Genomic DNA, 20,974 nt, shown 5'->3' on the forward strand with positions numbered 1-20,974 from the left:
CTGCTGCCGCCGGCGGCCGGGAGTTCTTGGAGGGGGATAGGGCTTCGAGGTGGGTGGCTGGGCCCGGCTCCCCGCGGGGGTGCTTCGGCCGTGGGGGTTTGAGGTGCGGGCCCGGCGGTGCTGGTGATGCCGGAGAAATAAAGCCTAAAACAGCAATAATAAAGTGGTGTCCGGCCTGTGCTGGTGCTGCCCCGTAGAGGCGTGGGGCCGGGCCCTCCGCAGTTCCCAAGCACTCCCCAAAAGTGGCTGTGGGGCCCTGGGGGTGCAGGGCTGAGGCGAGGCTGTGCTCCCCCACCCCTCGGCATCACACTGCAAAGGGGGTCGGAAAGCAGACAGGGTGAGCTGGTTTAGGACCTGAAAATGGAGAGCAGGTCTTGTGTTCCTGGAACTTGAAAACGGCTCATGTGGCTGCTTTTGGAGCTCAGAAACAGATTGAGTTGTGTGTTTTTGAGCTCAGAAACAGAGGTGAAGTGCTGCATTTTTGGGACTTGAGAACAGGCACAGCAGCTGGGTTTTTGGGCTCAGAAACACGCCCTAAGTGAACTGGTTTGGGGGCCAAAAGCAGAAGCCAGTTTGGCTGTTTGTGCAGGGGGGCAGGAGGGCATTGGGGGCTGCAGGGAAAGCAGAGGGTGGGCAGGGTGCGTGGACCTTCGCCTGAGGTGGGGGTCTGGTTGCGTCGGACCCCAAAGTTCGGGAGGCTGGCATGCACCAGGCCAAACTCAACATCTGAGGTGGTTTCTGGGGGGGGAAAGATGTTCTTCAGACCCCGCACGCCCTCTTCAAGTTCAGCTCTTCTTTGTACACTGGTTAGAATAGTTATTAACTAATTAATCATACAAACTACTTAATATTTATACAATGTACAGCTATGATGTTTAATCCTAATACTCAAGTTTTAACAGCGCTTGATTTACGACCTTGTCAAAAGCCCAGACTGTTGCAATGAGCTGGAGCTTGTAAGGAGAAGGAGCTAAAATCAATGGGAGCTTCAATTAGCCAGAACCGTAGCAAGCAGGAGCTGGAATGAGACGGGGTGTCCGCTGTCTGGGGCATGCCTTAGCCAGAGGCAAAATTACCTACAGCTGTAATGAGCAGGAGCTGCGATTCGCTGCAGTGTCTATTTGCCGGAGCATCCGTCGGCCGGACTGCACTCCCAGCATGGCTGAAGAGCAGCTAGGCGCAGGCAGGGCTGTCCCCAGTAAGGAGCTCCGAGCAGCAGGGAGGCGAGTTGTCCTTCTGCCAGCGAGGAGCCCGTCCTCTTTCCTCGGGGATTAAATCCACGCCACGTGCCTCTCTCTGCGTGGAGGGTCTCTCCCGGTCCCCTTCCCGAGGGCTGAAGTGAGGTGGGGGTCCCCTGGCTCTCCCGGGGGGCAGGCGGCAGCACGAGGCGGCGGTGTCTCCCCGGTACCTGGCAAAGGGGAGAGAAACTGGCCGGCTGGAGCTCCGGGGGTGCACAGCCCGGCCCCGCACGGCAGAATCCTTCCCTGGGTTTTCACCGTTGGCTGGGTGTGACAAACAGGTTCATTTTGTGCCTCCTCTTTTCCCAGCGTCACCTTCTGCGTCACGTGAAGAAAATCCTGTGCGGTTGACGCCGCTTGCTGCTCAGGTAATGGCACGTATGGGGCCGGGGGAGCGGGGAGAAACATTGGCGCGTTCAAGGACGCTGCAGGTGCTCCGCGTCAAACCCACAGAAAAGGCAAATTTGCTGCCGGTGCAGAAAAGCTGATGAACAATTGCTGTGAACAGAGCGTGCCTTGTTCCTGAATTGGTCCCTGGGTAGTTAGGAATGTTTTCCTTTCAGGTAAAAGAATGAACTTTCATCTGTGATGAATTAAGAGCTGGCTGTTACCTTCCTTAGGGTCAAGTGTTTCTCTTCTGTTTGTTCGTAGTAAATTTATGGGCAAGTTGGAAATAGCCTTTTATTTTTATATGTATAAGTAAATTTTTAGTAATATATGTAGTGTCAGTATAGTTTATTTTTGAGCATCTGGATGCCAGTAGAAATGTAATGAATGAAACATGATGGAAACTGATGTTTCCACTTGATTTTTATTGGTTTTTTTTTTCATTAGAGTGTTGATGGCATGTTGTCCTGTGGCTCAATCCGCATTCTGTTCCGTGGAGCCTTCAATCTAGGACTTTAACACAAAAAAAAAGTGTGTCGTTCCAAAAAAGGGCTAGTCATTCATAGGATTGAGGTGTAGACTTGGAGAGCCGCTTAAGTACATTATCAGAATAAAAGCCAAATTTCACTTAATGTTGCTGCTATTTCTCTTCACTTTCGTTAATTTCCCCGCTGGTCTGCCATGTTCGGGAGCTCTGAATCATAATTTTTTTCAGTCTCTAAAACTTTTTTCCCCCCCCCCAAGGAGAGGCTAGGTTTAAAAGTTAATTAGATTCCTCACAAATGCCGCAGTCAATAGAATTGAGTTATGATTATTAAAACCACAAAAATGACACCAGACTTACAGACCTGGACTATCTCTGAACACGTATTCATCACATGCAAATGTTATTGCAATACAGATCTTCTGCACTTCGTGCTCTGACAAGACAATATGCTGAGACAGGGATGAGCTCCAAAAGAAAAAAGTTACAACATCATGGTTTTGTTTTGTTGTTTGTTTTTTTGTGTGGTGGTCTTTTTTTTTTTTTTTAAGAATGCAATGTTGACTGGTGGCAACCTGCAGAGCTGTTCCGCTGCCTGACCTCTCCTTTTCTTCTCTTCTCTGTCACTCCTCTTTCATGACTGTAATTTTCATTTGGATAATTTTAGAAGAGCAATTTAGTTACTTGCCTGTGTAGATGTGGTGGTAACACCAGGAAGGTAAATGCTTCAACCACTAGTGAATAACAAGTAGAATTTCTGAAGGAAGAACAACAACAACAGGAAGCAAATACCAAGTTACCAAAATTTATGTGTCAAACACATCAAAGTTTTATTGCCAAATGTTGTTTGGCGATGTGTTCCAAATGGCTAGTTTTGGTAAACATAAATTTTCAGGGAATTCAGGGTTGTGTGTGGCAAAACATGTCCCTCTGTCTAGGTGTCCTGCTACGTAAATAGCATCAGTCAATAGTGCATCCAGTGGCAGGGCTGTTGTTCCCTGCTCTCGATATCGCCATAGTAGTGTTGTGATATTTAGACCTAACAGATGGGTTTAGGAATGGAAGGAGAATGCCTGTGTTCTGTAAGGCCTATGAATGCTGTCCGTTTTCTCTGTCTGCTGCTCTCCTGTGCATGAGATGAAGCTGTTTTGTTTTTCTCCCTTGTTCCTGGTTTAAGTATTTCTGACACTGTTGCTGCTGTGGGTTTGCAATTTGTGTTACTGCACAAATGCTAGTTCTAGTTACGGATCATTTCTACTGTGGCGAAGTGTCAAGATACGGTTTTCAGTTTAAAAAGACAGAAAAGGAAGGTAAAATAATAATAATAATAAAAGAATATACAAAATAAGTGATGCGCAATGCAGTCGCTCACCACCCACCGACTGATGCCCAGCCAGTCCCCGAGCAGTGGTAGCCGCCCCCCAGGCAACTCCTCAGCTTATATACTGAGCGTGATGTCATATGGTATGAAACATCCCTTTGGCCAGTTTGGGTCATCTGTCCTGGCTAAGGTCCCTCCCAGCTTCTCACTGGCAGGGCATGAGAAGCTGAAAAGTCCTTGACTAGCGTAAGCACTACTTAGCACCAACTAAAACATCAGTGTGTTATCAACATTATTCTCTTACTAAATCTAAAATGCAGCACTATACCGGCTACCAGGAAGAAAATTGACTCTATCCCAGCCGAAACCAGGACACTGGTCTTGCACATGCAGCTGTGCTCACAGGGATGCTCAGTGGCTCCTCATCAAAACAGCGGGGTGTGTGTGTACGTCCGTAGGGTTGCGCTCGGGGTCTGAGAGCATTGTGTATTTTTGCTATTGGAAGACGGAATAGAGCGTGTGCCTGTTAAATCTAATGACGGTCGAAGGTTGGGAGGGACCCTGAGCAGGTTTGGTGGCACAACGGCAGTTTTAAAAGATCTTGACCATTTGGAGAAACGGCCTGGAAAAAATAATTCCTTTTTTGCAACGAGTTCACAAGGACAGATGGGTTGCTGTACTCTTTAACAAAAATGTTCAGCTTGGGATGTATAGGGTGAGGAAATCGCGGCTATACTTAGGCTTGAGAAAATGTCTGTAGGTATCTGTGTCTGTCACCTGCGTGTATCTAGGCAAGTGAGTTCTAGCGAAACTAAAGCTGCCAATGAGCCAAAAAAAAGGCACGGTTGTCTAAAACATGCAGAAGCTCTAGTGGCCTGTCTCAACAATTGTACCAAAGATGATGCAAAATACTTTTCCCTCCACTCAGTTGTAGCCTTCACAAAAAAGGAAGCTTTAGATTCCTACCCAGCTTTATGCTAAACAGTTTTTTTCTCTCAGCAGAATGTCAACTGCCACCGTTTCACCGTGGTCGCGCTTTCTTTTGCCATGAAAGTACAAGACAGATGGAAAGGATCCATAGTGGTCTGCAAGTACAAGGTAAGTCTGTGATGCGTGTCTGTTTTTCCTAAGGTACCTGTAGTATGGACTTTAAAGCTAACATTAAGAATGTGGCAACTCTCCTTCTGTATTTTTAATATGAAATATTTTAACACAAATACTAAAACTAAAATAATAGAATCATAGAATAGTTTGGGTTGGAAGGCACCTTTAAAGGCCATCTAGTCCAACCCCCCTGCCATGGGCAGGGACATCTCCAACTAGATCAGGTTGCTCAGAGCCCCGTCCAACCTGACCTTGAATGTTGCCAGCAATGAGGCATCTACCGCCTTTCTGGGCAACCTGTGCCAGTGTTTCACCACTCTCATTGTAAAAAATTTCTTCCTCGTGTCTAGTCTGAATCTACCCTCTTTTAGTTTAAAACCATTCCTCCTTGTCCTGTCGCAACAGGCTGTGTTAAAAAATTTGTCCCCATCTTTCTTATAAGCCTCCCTTAAGTACTGAAAGGCCGCAATAAGGTCTTCCTGGAGCCTTCTCTTCTCCAATCAAGGTCAAAGAAGAGACGTGGACAAAACGGGACAAATCGGCGTCGCTTTGGTGTATTTTCCAGGCTTTCCCAAGAAGCATCAACAGCCTCGTAACTGGTGACAGAGAGTCCTGATGTGTTTTTGGTGAGTTACTGCTTCAATAATATCCTTTTTCCTTAACCTACAGTGTGTAATTTTGACTTCAGTTGGAAAGAAATTTTCCAGAATGGAGATCTTTCTCATTCAAAGGAGTTTCCTTTTATGAACTTCCCATCAGAGTGGATCTTCAGAGATGATGTACTTGGCAGTAGAAGTCATCAGCAACGAGACTTTTCACTCTCTTAAAAAAAAAACAAAAGTCAGTCAATTTCCTTGCAAAGACCTAAGCGCAGCACGTCTTCCAATAATTGATGTATTGTTGGTCTTTGGTTCTCAGGTGTACAGTCGACATATCATAACAACGTGTTCCTCCGCATGCTTGGGTACAGTCAAAAGCGTTAGGAAATCTGCCAATCCTTTTTGGTAGCCTTATGTATTGCAGCACTGGGGATTTGATGTTTTGGTTCTGCCCCCCCACCCCCAAAGTAAAACCATATGGGGCATCTCTTATCTCACTGATTTTTCTATCATAAATGAAATTAAAAAAAAAAAGTTAAAATTGTATAATTTACAAACTGACTTGCGTCATTTAAACTGTAACTGCCAAATAGCTGTAGCATACAATTTATTAGGTGTATTTAAGCAGTTAGGTATTTGTTCTAAATGTTTAAAAAGAGAGGCAACTGAATGTTACGGGGTTTTTTCCCAATCTTTTGACAGAGTGCTCTGAAGTACTTTATTTCTGTCTTGCTTTCAATAGCGCATTTCCCTGGCAGTTCAGTAGCATCGCTCCCAGTACAGCTGGCCAGATGTCCCTCCTAATTATGTAACACACAAAAACTCCCTAGTCAAATTATAGCTGTGTATTTTGGAGATAGATAATTTAATGGTATCAAGTTAAATTAATGCAAAAGGAAAATCAAATACTTTTATAGTATAAATATTTTTATTGTACGTATATAAACATACGCACACCTTTTTAGCATCAAATGAATTACTGAGATTTGTTTTTGGGGTGTGGGTTTTGTTTTTTTTTTTCATTTTACTGTTTTACACTTCACTTTCAGCTTTATTGACCAAGCAAGCAAGGGACATGGTTTAGTAGGCATGGTGGTGTTGAGTTGATGGTTGGACTCGGATGATCTTAGAGGTCTTTTCCAACCTTTATGATTCTATGTGCAGCAGCAGCGCAAGGGCTGTAGGTGTTGTGGTGGATCCGTAAGCGTAGATTCTGATTATGGTGCACCCTTGTCCTGCAGCCTCACGGGGTTATCTCCTTGCAGCAGTGCTGTAAGGAAGGGACGAGGCATTTTCCAACACCAGCAAGAGTGTTTCCTTTTATGCTAAGAATGTGTTCAAAATAGTATTAATTAGTCTCAATACTGACTTTAAGTGTTCAAATCACTCTGGCTTTTAAAGGATGTGTTGTATTTCAAGCTGACCTGTTTACCTAGAATCCTCCTTTAGCTCAACTACTATCCTGTCCCTTATTCTGACCGAATTCCTCTACTTTCTTCGGTGCTATTTTTTTAATATGCTGAAATATAATTTGGGATTTTTGTTTTTCAGATGTCCTTCTGTAAGCGTCTTGTGGTGCTCAAGAGAGACCCCCAGCCCAGGTTTGCCTGCCTGTTGTTAAGCGTGCTGATGGTAACGGGCCAGCCCCGTGTCCGGAGGCTCCTGACTGGGTCTCCAGCGGGTGCCCCGCAGGCGCGGCAGCGAGGGCTTGTCTGGTGGGGGGAGTCCAGGGCCAACAGGGACTGGGGACGTTTGTTGCCCTCGGGAGCCCGTCCCAGTGGGGGAACGGAGGGGGAACATCACAGAGCGGAAAGAAACGTGGCACCATCCTCTGGCCCTCTCCACCTCCGGGGCAGCCACCAGCCTGCAGGACAGGGGCTGAGGGGGCTGCAACCGTTTGGGGGGGCCGTCCCCCCTTTATTATTCTAGCAGAGCTCCCCTTTTTTTTTGGTGGGGGGTGTGTGTGTACATATGTAAATGGCATTATTAAAGTAATGAGCTGCCGGTTGGGGCTGTTTCTCTCGTTTTGTGCCTATTTGGGGGGTGAATAAAAAGGGGGGGGGTCTGGGGGGTTGATGATGTCATTTGGGGCACCCCAGCGTCACCGGGGGGGTGATGATGTGGTGGAGGAGCAGGTGAGTGGGGAATGGGGGGTCATGGGGGGGGTCCCCCCAAAAAAGGGGGTCATTTGTGGGGGGCGTTAAAAAAATTTTAAAAACTGCAAATATGTGTGTGAGGCATTGAAATAGAGAAAACTCTCTCATTTTTATGTATATTGAAAAATAATACTCGTTTATATAGGTATAAAAGGATTGCAAAATAAAAAGATATGTATCTACTATATCATATAAAGGATTTTAGCGTATAGAAAATTCTAAATAGACACATATAGGGTTTTAAAATACAAAAATAACTCATGTATATATGAATTAAAAAATACAGGACTAAAATGCAAAAAGGATGATATATTTTTATATATGAAGGAATTTAAAATAGAAAATAGAAAATAGAAAAAAGTCTGGATAGAGCTATCTACACTTACTATGTGTAACATAGTAAGTCTAAATAGATATATGTAATCTAAGAGTTTATATATAAAGTGTAAATAGATATCTCAGTCTATAAAGGTATAGGTGTAAATATATGTAAGTGTAAATAGAGAAGTCTATAAAGGTATTTAAGTGTCAAAATATGTAAGTCTAACCAGATATATAGTCTAAATATATATATATAATATATATAATAAGTGGGAAATAGGGGGGTGTAAGTGGGAAACGGGGGTTTCAGTGAAACATAAATATATTCCCTAAATATATATATATACATATGTATGTGTAAATAGATACATAAGTGTAGGTGTCTATGATAGATAAGGTTTTTAAAATGCAAAGAAACCCTGTTTATAGAAAGGATTTAAAAACTCGACACCCCCCCCCTTGAAATACCTCTCTATTGAAGATATAAAAGCGCTTTCAAAAGCTGCCGCTTCGCCCTTCTCATTTTCCGCCTTTTCCCATCCCGATTTGGGGCCAGTTCCCCCAAATGGGGACTTTCCCCTGCGGGGCTGCAGAGACAGAGCAGGACCTGCTGCCACGGCATAAAAATACCCCAAACCCCCTGATTCTGGGTTTGCAAGTGTGTGTGTATGGGGGGGAAACACGACAATTTTGGGGAAAAATACCCAATTTGGAGCTCCTGGGAAAGCCAAATCCACCACCAAAAGCAAAACCCACCAATTTTTCTGTTGTGGAAAAGCACCGAAAAGCCTCCAAACTGAGTATTTTAGAAAAGAAAACAACTCCCCAATTTGGGTAAAATTGGGGTGGAACACCAGCAGTTTGAGGGGCATCGCTCGGGGTTAGCCGGTGTGGGTCAGTTATCTGGAACGGATTATCTGTTGCGGGTTATCCCAGGTGAGTTATCTGCTGTGGATGGTCCTGGGTGGACCCCCTGGTGTAGGTCACCCCCACGCATGTTCCCCCATGCATGTTTCTACCCACACACGCCCCTCCCAGTGTCCGCCCCCCCTTTCCTGTGCGAGGTTTTTCCCCCGTGCGAGGTTTTCCCCGTGACGCGCCCCCCGTATCCCCTGCCCTCCTGCCTCGTGCCCGCACTGCCCTCCTCTCTCCTCTCCCTCCTCCCACCCCCCCCGTGTTCCGCACTGCCTCCCCGTAACCCCTCTGCCCCGGACCCCTGGGGTGCTGCCTGCCCCGCCAACCTGCCTGGTGCCCCCCGCCCAAACTCTGATACCCCCCTCACGCTCCCCCACACCCCACTCCCACACCACTCTCCCTCCTCCTGCGTTTTGGGTTTGTGCTGAAAACAGCGTTGATGACGCAGGGGTGTGTTAGTTCCTGCTGAGCAGCGCTTGCACGGCGCTGGGGGCTGTTCTGCTCCTCAGCCTGCCCTGCCAGCGAGCGGGCTGGGGGTGCACGAGGGTTTGGGAGGGGACACAGCTGGGACAGCCGACCCCAACTGATCCAAGGGATATTCCAGACTGTATGATGTCATGAAATAAAACTAGGGGGGGGTTGGCAGGGGGGCGCTGCTGGGCTGCGGCTGGCTGGGCATCGGTCGGTTGGTGGCGAGCAATTGTTTTCATTTGTACCGCTTGTCTGTCTTGGGTTTTTCTCTCTGTTGTTTTTTTTTTTCCCCCTTTTCCTTACAAGTGGAGTTTTTTCACTTTTGCCCTTTCAATTCTCTACCCCATCCCACTGAGGGGGGAGCGAGTGAGCGGTTGCGTGGTGCTTAGTTGCCGGCTCGGATTAAACCATGACACAAGGTGAGTTGCAAGCCCTGCCTGGCTAAATGCTTTAGACTCTCCGTGTTATTCCTACCATCTTGATAGGCCATCCTTGTTCTTTCCTGCTGCTTTAAAGTGCCTTGTGCTCCAGCAGCAGGCTGGGAAGGAGGGTTGTTGCAGAAACTGCTACACCCTGTGACTCCTTCTCAGGTTGTTAGCTTTGCCCTGTGTAGGGGCTGCTGAGGTCGTCGGCTCTGCACGGGACGCAGGCAGCCCACAGAGCTTGACGCCAAGCCATTCCTTTCCCCTCTGCGCAGCAGCGGTTCTGCTGCTGCTACAGGCATCCGCTTGCTCGAGGGCGAGGGGCTGGGATGACGACAGGCTGCTGCACGCTTCAGTCGAACTGAGACGCCGTTCTCTGGGGAGCCGGTGCAAGGAGAGCTCAGGTACATTCTGTACTGCCGATGGCTCTTCACAAGGGAAGTGTGCTCTGGTTTTAGCAGAAAAAGGTGACAGTCACAGGCAGCCACCTATCACTGTGCACAGCTCAGCTATTTGGCAGGTGTCTTGTTCATGTAGAGGCGTATTCCTCGCCTTGCAGTCTCGATGGCAAAACAATCGGGGGTTCAAGTTACAAAAGCCTTTTGACATCGGAGCGAGGTGGCAGCTGGGTTTCTACCAGCACCGTACTTAGCTGTGTTGCTAGCTGAAAATGGCTCGCAGGCCAGGAGATATGCAGAGGGGTCTAAAATAAAGAAACCAAGTGTTGAAGTGATTGTTTCAAGGAGGCAAAATAGGCAGGTAAAGGAACCGAGCTGCTCACCTGTCACGTTGGCAGAACAGCCCCTCCAGCCCACTAAGTGCTGCGTGTTGCAGGCAGCAAAGTGCAACTGTGACGCTTGCTGGCAGGAGCGGCAAGGAGTGCAGAGCTACGCGCCCTGTACAGAGCAAGGATGGAACCTGCCGGGCTCTACGGTCATCTGCTGAGGACACCTAATACACCAACAGGCCTCTTGGCTTTCCCTGCTTCATTTCTAATTACTTTGCACGCTGGAGGGCAGGGTGGTAAGTGACGTCGTGCAGTGTCTCTCCTCCAAGTGGCAAGCCCTGCGTGTGTGCAGGATGAGGAGAGCAGAGTGCTGATAGCACAGAGGCGAGGAAAGGTGCAAACACCGCAACAAAGGCCCAGGACCACCAGCGTATCGCTCGTTTGCAGGTCAGCCACTTGCACCTGGTCCGCTCAGAAGCGCGGTTTCTTGATCAACATAGCTGCCCCTCTCCTGCTTTCAGGGTGTCACCCGTGTGGCCTTATGTTTTTTAAATCTCTTTCCAGCATCAGTTGAGTCTCCCACAACCCCGATGCCACCTGCAGACCGAGACAGCGATCCCTGGGGCTTCCTCTGGGTTAGAAGGAAACCTGTTCCACAGGTTCCCCGTGCTGCTTTTCCTCCACAGATAATGGGCTGGGGGGCACGGACAGAAACAACCACCGGACTTTTAAAGCAGCCGAAGGGAAAGGACTGAAATGTTTGGGCCACCGGGTGCTTTTTTTGGTACAGAGGCGATGAAGATTAGTGCCCGCGCCGCGAGTGGGAAAAGGGCAGAGAAATCTAAGCCCAGTACCCCCAGTAAGCAGTCACCGTCTTTCGATGGTGCGAACTGGGCGGAGGGATGGGGAAAGGGTGGGTGAGGTGATGGTGGCACCAGGCGGCCAGAATTGGGTACTGCAGCTCTTGAGCCGCGCATGCGCGGTGGCGCGTTTTACCGCACTCGCCGCTGCCACCGAAATTGGGTACTGCCGGTCTTGAGCCGCGCATGCGCGATAGCGCCCTTTTCTTTGCTCGCTGCTGCCACCGAGCGGCCAGAATTCGGTACGGCAGCTCTTGAGCCGCGCATGCGCGATAGCGCCCTTTTCTTTGCTCGCTGCTGCCACCGAGCGGCCAGAATTCGGTACGGCAGCTCTTGAGCCGCGCATGCGTGGTAGCGCCCTTTACTCGCTGCTGCCACTGAGCGACCAAAATTGGGTACTGCAGGTCGAGAGCCGCGCATGCGCGATAGCGCCCTTTTCTTTGCTCGCTGCTGCCACCGAGCGACCAAAATTGGGTTCTGCAAGTCGGGAGCCGCGCATGCGCGGTAGCGCCCTTTTCTTTGCTCGCTGCTGCCACCGTGCGACCAGAATTCGGTACTGCAGCTCTTGAGCCGCGCATGCGCAGTGGTGCGCCTTTCTTTGCTCGCTACTGCCACCGAGCGACCAGAATTTGGTACTGCAGGTCGGGAGCCGCGCATGCGCGATGGCGCGCTTTTCTTTGCTCGCTGCTGCCACCCGGCGGCCAGAATTAGGTAATGCAGGTCCAGTGATGCGCATGCGCAGTGGCGCGCTTTTCTTTGCTCGCTGCTGCCACCGAGCGACCAGAATTCGGTACTGCAGCTCTTAGGTCGCGCATGCGCCGTGGTGCGCTTTTCTTTGCTCGCTGCTGCCACCCGGCGGCTAGAGTTAGGTAATGCAGGTCCAGGGATGCGCATGCGCCGTGGCGCGCTTTTCTTTGCTCGCTGCTGCCACCGAGCGAACAGAATTCGGTACTGCAGGTCGGGAGAGGTGCATGCGCAGTGGAGCCCTTTTTTGCTCGCTGCTGCCACCCGGCGACCAGAATTGGGTAATACAGGTCGAGGGATGAGCATGCTCGCTGGCGCCCTTTTCTTTGCTCGCTGCTGCCACCGAGCGACCAAAATTGGGTTCTGCAAGTCGGGAGCCGCGCATGCGCGGTAGCGCCCTTTTCTTTGCTCGCTGCTGCCACCGTGCGACCAGAATTCGGTACTGCAGCTCTTGAGCCGCGCATGCACGATGGCGCGCTTTTCTTTGCTCGCTGCTGCCACCGAGCGACCAGAATTCGGTACTGCAGGTCGGGAGCCGCGCATGCGCGGTAGCGCCCTTTGCTCGCTGCTGCCACCGAGCGACCAGAATTCGGTACTACAGCTCGGGAGCCGCGCATGCGCGGTGGCGCCCCCCTTCTCCGCGCTGCTGTCCGCCGGTACCGGCGCTGCCGTCCGCCGGTAACCACCAATACTGTGGTGCCTGCGGGGTGATGCCGCCGCGTTCGTTGCTTCGTCCGGCTAAGGATATGCTGCTGCCGCCCCACGTGCGCGCTGCCGGCGGGCGCTGGGCGCGCAAAGCGCGGACCTGCAGCGCCGGTACCGCCCCCGGGCACGCGCCGCCCGGCGGCTGCTCGCTGCTGCTGCCGCCCCGTGGCCGAATCGCGGTACTGCAGCGCCGGCACCGCTCAGGTGCGCAGCATCGCCGCCGCCTTCGCTGCTGCCGCCCCGAAGCCGAAGCGTGGTCCTGCAGCCCGGCGCTCGCGCGCCGGCTCTGGCCCCTCCATGCACCGTCCCCATCCCGAGGCATTCGTCATCCCGGGCGGCAACAGTTAGGCTGCCCCCCCCCCGCATGCCAGCACCCCCAAGAGTGTCGGCGTGTCCCGGTGCTGCCCCCATCCCTGGGGCAGCTCCCCGTCCCCTGTCCCTGTGGCTGGTCGTTGGGCTCTGTGTTCCCCCAATAAAACACGGGGACGGAGGGGACCCCTAGAGACTGGGCTGTGCTGCCATTGCTCCTTGGTGCTGGCCCTGCTTGTCCCCTGTCCCCCCAGCGGTGATGAGCTCCGGGCCACTGACCCTCACTGTCACCTTCCCCCCATGCCGGTTGCCACCAGCGACAGGGACAGCGACGCACCCCTCTCCCCCCCGCCACGCACACGGATGTGCAGGGGCACAGGCCACCCCCCATCAGGTGGACACTCTGGGGACACCGTCTGCCCCGGGGGTGTTTGGGGTCCCCAGGGTGGGAGCGGAGCTGCAGGATGCCGGGTCCCCCCTGCCCAAGCCCTGCAGACCCAGGTGGAGCGCAGGCATCCCCTGGCCCTGTCCCCAGCCCTGTCTCCGCGTGGCCGTGGGTCAGTGCTGCCATTGCGTGGCCAGCAGTTGGGAGGACACAGCTCCCGCCGGCTGGGGCCAGAGGGGCCCGGCAGCTTGGGGACCCCCAGGAAGGGCTGGCTGTGGTGGAGACTCGGTGCCCAGGGCATCCCAGAGACCCTGCAACAGGGTGCAGCATGAACTATTTTATTACCTGTGCAGTATCCATGAGTGAGTCCCTATCATTCCCATCCTGGTCCCTCAATGGGTTGGGGTCCCAGCCGCCCCTGGGGGTGGCTGCAGGTGTGGGGGGTGGGATTCTTTCTTCCCGCGATGCCCCCCACCTCGCCAGCGTCATCCGTCCCAGTCTCAACCCCCCCACATGGTGTCCCCAATCTCCCGAGAAACACTTCTGTCCCCAAATGTCCCCCTACCCCACTGCCAGGGTCCTTCCCGGACCCCAGGATTCCCCCCCTGCCCCATCTTGAGGCCCCCGCCCCATCCCCATGGTCACCCCCAGCCCTGAGACACACCCCCCCCCCTCCTCTCAGCATGGCAGGTGCCTGGGGAGATGCTGGGAAGAGCCGGCACCGCCATCTCGGGGTCCCGCTGGCCCTCATCCCCCCTAAAGTCTTGCATCATGCTCTGCTCCTTGGGGGGAGTGCCCACAGTTGGGGGGGTGGGAGCTCCCCTCCTCCCCAGGGAACCCCCCCAACCTGACCAGGGCACCCTCTGCCACCTCCCCAGGATCCAATCACTGTAACAGGGTCTGACCCTGGGATCCCGCTGGTTAATGTCAGGTGTGAGAGAAGGTTCCTCATTACTCCTTGATTAGTTCTTGGGTGCCAGCTCGAGCTGGGTACCTCCAGAGAGGGACCCCTACCCCGGATCGTCCTCCTTGCACACCTGCACCCGTTGCAGGAGGGTCCACGCACACCATGGGAGCCACGTGGGAACCGGAGGCGGCCTTGAGGCTGCTTAGCAGCAGTCAAAACACCCCCGTGGTTTCAGACACCAGCTGTTTTGCTCCCGTACTGCCGAGAAAGATAACCACCGCTGTCACACGAGGGTCCTGCACAACTACCACTGTCACACAAGGGTCCTGCACAATCATCACCATCGCACAAGGGTCCCCGTGCACCTGCCTGCCATTGCACAAGGGTCCCCTGAACACCAACAAATTGCATAAGGGTCCTCCTGCACTGCCCCCCCCATCGCACGGGGGTCTCCACACACCGACCCCCCGCTGCGCAAGGATCCCTGCACAATCACCACCGTTGCACGGGGGTCCCTGCGCAGCCACCCGCACGGCACAAGGCGCCGTGCGCATGCGTACTTCCGGGTCGGGGACTACAACTCCCGGCGTGCCCCCCGCGGGCGGCCCGGAGGAGCCGCGCGCTGATTGGCTGCGGAGGGTATTTCAACGGGTCGCGCGGCGGGGTTTGCACCCAGGCGGCGGCGGCGGCGGCGGCGGCGGCGGCGGCGGCGGCGGCGGCGGCGGCGGCGGCGGCGGCGGCGGCGGCGGCGGCGGCGGCGGCGGCGGCGGCGGCATGGGAGCAGCGTCAGTCTGAGGTGCCGCGGGCACGGCGGGCTGAGGGGAGACCTGCAGGCTCCGGGGAGCGGGACAGGGGGAGCGCCAGGCCAGGGAGAGGCTGCGAGCATCTGGGGAGTGGGGCTGGGGGGAGGCTGCGGACCCCCAGGAGGGCCGAGGAGGGGGGCGTCCCAGAGGGGGCCGGGGAGTAGGGCTGGGGGGAACTGTGCGTCCTGGGGGGGTCGGGGAGTGGGGCTGGGCGGGGATGTGCGTCCTGGGCGGGGGCGAGGAGTGGGGCTTGGGGGGCTGTGTGTCCTAGATGCGCTAAGGAGTGGGGCTGTGTGTCCTAGGGGGGCTGGGGAGTGGGGCTTGGGGGGGCTGCGGTGCCCCAAGGAGCTGGGGAATGGGGCTGTGGGTCCTGGCGGGACTTGAGAATGGGGCTTGGGGCTCCCAGGGGGCTGGAAAATGGTGTGGGTCGGGTGCTGTGAGCACCGAGGGTCCTGGGGCTGGGAGGTGCTTGCAAACGCTGGGGAGGGGCTGCGAGCATGGGGGGCACCAGGGTTGCACCAGGGTCCGTGCACGATCACCTCCATTGTACGGGTGTCGATGTACAGCCAGCCGGGCTGCACGAGGCGCCGTGCGCATGCGCACTCCCGGGGCGGGGACTACAACTCCCGGCGTGCCCCGCGCGGGCGGGCCGGTGGAGCCGCGCGCTGATTGGCTGCAGAGGGTATTTCAATAGGGCGCGCGGCGGGGTCTGCACCGAGGCGGCGGCGCAGCGTGAGTGTGAGGGGCCGCGGGCCCGGGGAGCCGAGGAGTGGGGCTGTGGTGGCGGGGCGGGGGGGGCGGTCCTGCAGGCTCCGGAGAGGGGGGCTGGGAGGGGTTCCAGGCGGGGGAGGGGCTGTGAGCATCTGGGGAGTGGGGCTGGAGGGGGGGCTGTGTGCCCTAGGGGGGCCGCGCAGTGGGGCCGGGGGGTGGCGGCGCTGTGTGCAAACAGACCCCCCCTGCGAGTTCCCACTGTCGCCCCGTGCGGACGGGGACCCCTCAGCCCTCCCTGCAGGCAGACGGGCAGCCTGTAGGCAATGGAGGCCGCCCGCCCCAGCGAGGTGCTCGAGCCTGGGGGCTTCACGGGCCGAGTCGAGGGAGGAGCTGCTGGAGAGAGGGCTTAGAAACGGCCTTCTGCCCCCGAAACTGCTGGAGCATTTGAAGGGGAGGGACAGGTCCACCCCAGGGCCCCAAGGGGAAGACCTCGGAGCAGGGACTTGGGGTTGTTCCAGGAGCAAAAGCTGGTCCCACCCAGCTCTCCTTTGCTCCGCCGGCACTGGATCAGACCTTTCAGCCCCGTTTCTGCCAGAAGCATCACACAAGTGCTTGCCCTCCCCGGGAGCATCTTTGGGACTTGAGAACAGGCGCAGCAGCTGGGTTTTTGGGCTCAGAAATGGGTGCCAAGTGAGCTGGTTTGGGGGCCCAAAGCAGAAGCCGGTTTGGCCGTTTGTGCAGGGGAGTGGGAGGGCATTGGGGGCTGCAGGGGAAAGCAGGGAGTGGGCAGGGTGTGTGGACCCTCCCCAGGGGTGGGGGTCTGGTCCTGCTGGACCCCAAAGTGCGGGAGGCCGGCATGCACCAGGCCTAACTCAACGTCTGAGGTGGTGTCTGGGGGGAAGAGGTGGTCTCTGCTTTTCAGACCCCGCACGCCCTCTTCGAGTCCAGCTCTTCCTTGTCGACCGCTTAGAATAGTTATTAACTAATTAGTTGTACAAACTAATTAATATATATACAATGTACAACTATGATATTTAATCCTAATAGTCAAGTTTTGACAGCGATTGATTTACGACCTTGTCAAAAGCCCAGGCTGTTGCAAATAGCTGGAGCTTGTAAGGAGAAGGAGCTGAAATCAATGGGAGCTTCAGTGCAGAGCTGGAGCTTCAATTAGCCAGAACCGTAGCAAGCAGAAGCTGGAACGAGACGGGGTGTCTGCTGTCTGGGGCATGCCTTAGCCAGAGGCAACATTACCTGCAGCTGTAACGAGCGGGAGCTGCGATTTGCTGGAGTGTCTATTTGCCGGAGCATCCGTTGGCCGGACTGCACTCCCAGCATGGCTGAAGAGCAGCCAGGTGCAGGCAGGGCTGTCCCCAGCAAGGAGCTCCGAGCGGCAGGGAGGCGAGTTGTCCTTCTGCCAGCGAGGAGCCCGGCCTCTTCCCTCAGGGATTAAATCCACGCCACGTGCCTCTCTCTGCGTGGAGGGTCTCTCCCGATCCCGTTCCCGAGGGCTGAAGTGAGGTGGGGGTCTCCCGGCTGTCCCAGGGGCCAGGCGGCAGCATGAGGCGGCGGCGGTGTCTCCCCGGTACCTGGCAAAGGGGAGAGAAACTGGCCGGCTGGAGCTCCCGGGGTGCACAGCGCGGCCCTGCACGGCAGAATCCTTCCCTGTGTTTTCACCGTTGGCTGGGCGTGACAAACAGGTTAATTTTGTGCCTTCTCTTTTCCCGGCATCACCTTCTGCGTCACGTGAAGAAAATCCTGCGTGGCTGATGCCGCTTGCTGCTCAGGTAATGGCACGTATGGGGCCGGGGGAGCGGAGAGAAACATTGGCGAGTTCAAGGACGCTGCAGATCCTCCATGTCAAACCCAGGGAAAAGGCAAATTTGCTGCCAGTGCAGGAAAGCTGATGAACAGTTGCCGTTAACAGAGCGTGCCTCGTTCCTGAATTGGTCCCTGGGTAGTTAGGAATGTTTTCCTTTCAGGTAAAAGAATGAACTTTCATCTGTGATGAATTAAGAGCTGGCTGTTACCTTCTTTAGGGTCAAGTGTTTCTCTTCTGTTTGTTCGTAGTAAATTTATGGGCAAGTTGGAAATAGCCTTTTATTTTTATATGTATAAGTAAATTTTTAGTAATATATGTAGTGTCAGTATAGTTGATTTTTGAGCACCTAGGTAACACTAGAAATGTAATGAATGAAACACGATGGAAACCGATATTTAAACTTGATTTTTACTTGATTTTTTTTTTTCATTAGAGTGTTGATGGCATGTTGTCCTGTGGTTCAATCCACGTTCTGTTCAGTGGAGTCGTCAGTTTAGGACTTTTAAGGAAAAAAGTTTGTCCTTCCAAAAAAGGGCTAGTCATTCATAGGATCGAGGTATAGACTTGGAGAGTCGCTTAAGTACATGATCAGAATTAAAGCCAAATGTCGCTTAATGTTGCTACTGTTGGTGTTCACTTTCATTAATTTCCCCGCTGCTTCGTCATGGTTGGGAGCTCTGAATCTGAATTTTTTTCACATTTTTCTCCCCAAGGACAGGCTACCTTTAAAAGTTACTTAGTTTCCTCGCAAATGCATCGGTCAATAAAATTGAGTTATGATTCTTAAAACCACAAAAATGACACCAGTCTTACAGATCTGGACTATTTCTGAACACGTGTTCATCACATGCAGATGTCATCAGGATACAGATCGTCTGCACTTCATGCTCTGACAAGACAACATGCTGAGACAGGGACGAGCTCCAAAAGAAAAAAAAGGTACAACGTCAAGGTTTTGTTTTGTTGTTGGTTTTTGTGGGTTTTTTGTGTTTGTGTTGGGTTTTGTTTGTTTGTTTTTTAAGAGTGCGATGTTGACTGGTGGCAGCCTGCAGAGCTCTCTTGCTGCCTGACCTCTCCTTTTCTTCTCTGTCACTCCTCTTTCATGGCTGTAATTTTCACTCGGGTAGTTTTAGAAGAGCAATTTAGTTACTTGCCTGTGTAAATGTGCTGGTAATACTTGGAAGGTAAATGCTTGAATCAGTAGCGAATAACTTGGCTACAAGTAGAATTTCTGAAGGGAGAACAACAACAGGAAGCAAGTAGCAAGTTACCACAAATTTGTATGTGTCAAACACATCAAAGTCTTACTGCCAAACATTGTTTGGCAATGTGTTCCAAATGGCTAGTTTTGGTAAACATAAATTTTCAGGAAGTTCAGGGTTGTGTGTGGAAAAACATGCCCCTCTGTCTAGGTGTCCTGCTACGTAAATAGCATCAGTCAGTAGCCCATCCAGTGGCAGGGCTGTTGTTCCCTGCTCTCGATATTGCTGTAGTAGTGTTGTGATATTTCGACCTAAGAGGTGGGTTTAGGAATGGAAGGAGAATGCCTGTGTTCTGTAAGGGCTACGAATGCCGACCCTTTTCTCTGCCTGCTGCTTTCCTGTGTGTGAGATGAAACTGTATTGTTTTTCTCCCTTGTTCCCGGTCGAAATATTTCTGAAGCTGTTGCTGCTGTGGGTTTGCAATTTGTGTTACTGCATTTTTGTAGAGTTCTAGTTACGGATCATTTCTACCGTGGCAAAGCGTCAAGATACGGTTTTCAGTTTAAAGCTTCAGAAACTGCATTCGCTGAAATCAGCGTAGGTGAAACTGATAGTTGTGGTTTAACCTGGCAGGCAGCTAAACACCACGCAGCTGCTCGCTCACTCCCCCTGCCCCCAAAGTGGGATGGGGGAGAGAATTGGAAAAAAAAGTGAAGTTTGTGGGGCGAGGTAAAGACAGTTTAATAGGACAGAAAAGGAAGGGGAAGCGATCATAATGATAAAAGAATATACAAAATAAGCGATGCACAACGCGATTGCTCACCGCCCGCCAACTGATGCCCAGCCGGTCCCCGAGCGGTGGTCGCCGTCCCCCGGCCAACTCCCCCAGCTTATATACTGAGCGCGACGTCATATGGTATGGACTGTCCCTTTGGCCGGTTTGGGTCAGCTGTCCTGACTAAAGTCCCTCCCAGCTTCTCGCTGGCAGGGCACAAGAAGCTGAAAAGCCCTTGACTGCTTAGCAACAACTAAAACGTCAGTGCGTTATCCACATTTTTCTCGTACTAAATCTAAACCAGAGCGCTATACCAGATACCAGGAAGAAAATTAACTCTATCCCAGCCGAAACCAGGACACTGATCTTGCGCGTGATCCCGCTGTGCTCGCAGGGGTGCTCAGTGGCTCCTCATCAAAACAGTGAGGTGTGTGTGTGGATGTCTGTAGGGTTGCACTCGGGGTCTGAGAGCGTTGTGTATTTTTGCTATTGGAAGACGAAATAGAGCGTGTGCCTGTTAAATCTAATGATGGTCGAAGGTTGGGAGGGACCCTGAGCAGGTTTGGTGGCACAACTGCAGTTTTCAAAGATCTTGATCGTTTGGAGAAACGGCCTGGAAAAAAGGATTCCTCTTTTGCAGCGAGTTCACGAGGACGGATGGGTTGCTGTACTCTTTAACAAAAATACTCAACTTGGGACATATAGGGTGAGGAAATCGCGGCTATACTTAGGCTTGAGAAAATGTCCGTAGGTATCTGTGTCTGTCACCTGTGTGTCTCTAGGAAAGTGAATTCTAGTGAAACTAAAACTGCCAATGAGCCAAAAAAAAGGCACGGTTGTCTAAAACATGCAGAAGCTCTAGTGGCCTGTCTCAACAACTGTACCAAAGATGATGCAAAATACTTTTTCCTCCACTCAGTTGTAGTCTTCACACAGAAGAAAGCTTTGTGCTAAACGTTTAGGGGTTTTTTTGGGGGGGTTTGTTGCCCCCCCCCCCCCCCCCCCCCCCCCCCCGCAGAATGTCAACTGCCACCATTTCGCCGCGGTCGCCCTTTCTTCTGCCGTGAAAGTATGAGACAGATGGAAAGGATCCATAGTGGTCTGCAAATGCAAGGTACGTCTGTGATACGTGTCTGCATTTTTCCTAAGGTGCTTGTAGTATGGGCTTTACAGTTAACGTTAAGAATGTGGCAACTCTCCTTCTATATTTTTTTTTATGTGAAATATTTTAACACAAATACTAAAAATAAATAAGGTCTGTTCTGGAGCATGGTACGCCTATGTAAAGCTTGCTTCCCTCCGTCTATTTTCTCTTCCTGCAAGCACAGTCTTCTGTTTCTGTGTGCTTACTATTAAAGGGTACTGTGAAAGTAATGTTGGACTAGAAGAAGAAAGGAACTGTTTGTAAGAGTTTGGATGTTCAGGAGAAACAGACTTTGTTTTCACGATAAAAGCTTTATGCTTTTTTGGTCAGTAAGTGTTTAAAATACCTTACAGTAGTACTCGAAAACCTTACTGAGATACTAGCATCTGTGCTAAAAGCAATCAAGGTCAAAGAAGAGACATGGACGAAACGGGACAAATCGGCGTCGCTTCGGAGTGTTTT

The 20,974-nt window shown here is 52.4% G+C and overlaps 1 protein-coding gene and 1 long non-coding RNA gene across 9 annotated transcripts in view; both read left to right on the forward strand.

Annotated features, from left to right (window-relative positions):
- Positions 1 to 20,974, forward strand: part of LOC142087457 (carbohydrate sulfotransferase 5-like) — a 43,954-nt gene that overhangs the window by 22,568 nt on the left and 412 nt on the right. For 3 of the 8 annotated variants that reach the window (XM_075161775.1, XM_075161777.1, XM_075161776.1), the window contains 4 exons: positions 1,548 to 1,606; positions 4,433 to 4,528; positions 5,040 to 5,160; positions 6,685 to 7,140. In XM_075161775.1, the coding sequence (XP_075017876.1) occupies positions 1,548 to 1,606; positions 4,433 to 4,528; positions 5,040 to 5,150 (266 nt within the window). In that variant the 3' untranslated portion in view covers positions 5,151 to 5,160; positions 6,685 to 7,140. Of the gene's footprint in view, positions 1 to 1,547; positions 1,607 to 4,152; positions 4,529 to 4,976; positions 5,161 to 6,684; positions 7,141 to 20,974 lie in introns of those variants that run through there. The other 5 variants (XM_075161779.1, XM_075161780.1, XM_075161778.1 and 2 more) reach the window with 4 other exon arrangements.
- Positions 17,368 to 20,972, forward strand: LOC142087462 (uncharacterized). Its single transcript, XR_012675451.1, has 3 exons — positions 17,368 to 19,795; positions 20,387 to 20,482; positions 20,866 to 20,972. It is a non-coding gene; the product is annotated as an uncharacterized LOC142087462 (long non-coding RNA).

Source organism: Calonectris borealis, chromosome 12 (genome assembly GCF_964195595.1).
Source record: "Calonectris borealis chromosome 12, bCalBor7.hap1.2, whole genome shotgun sequence".
Taxonomy (NCBI): Eukaryota; Metazoa; Chordata; class Aves; order Procellariiformes; family Procellariidae; genus Calonectris; species Calonectris borealis.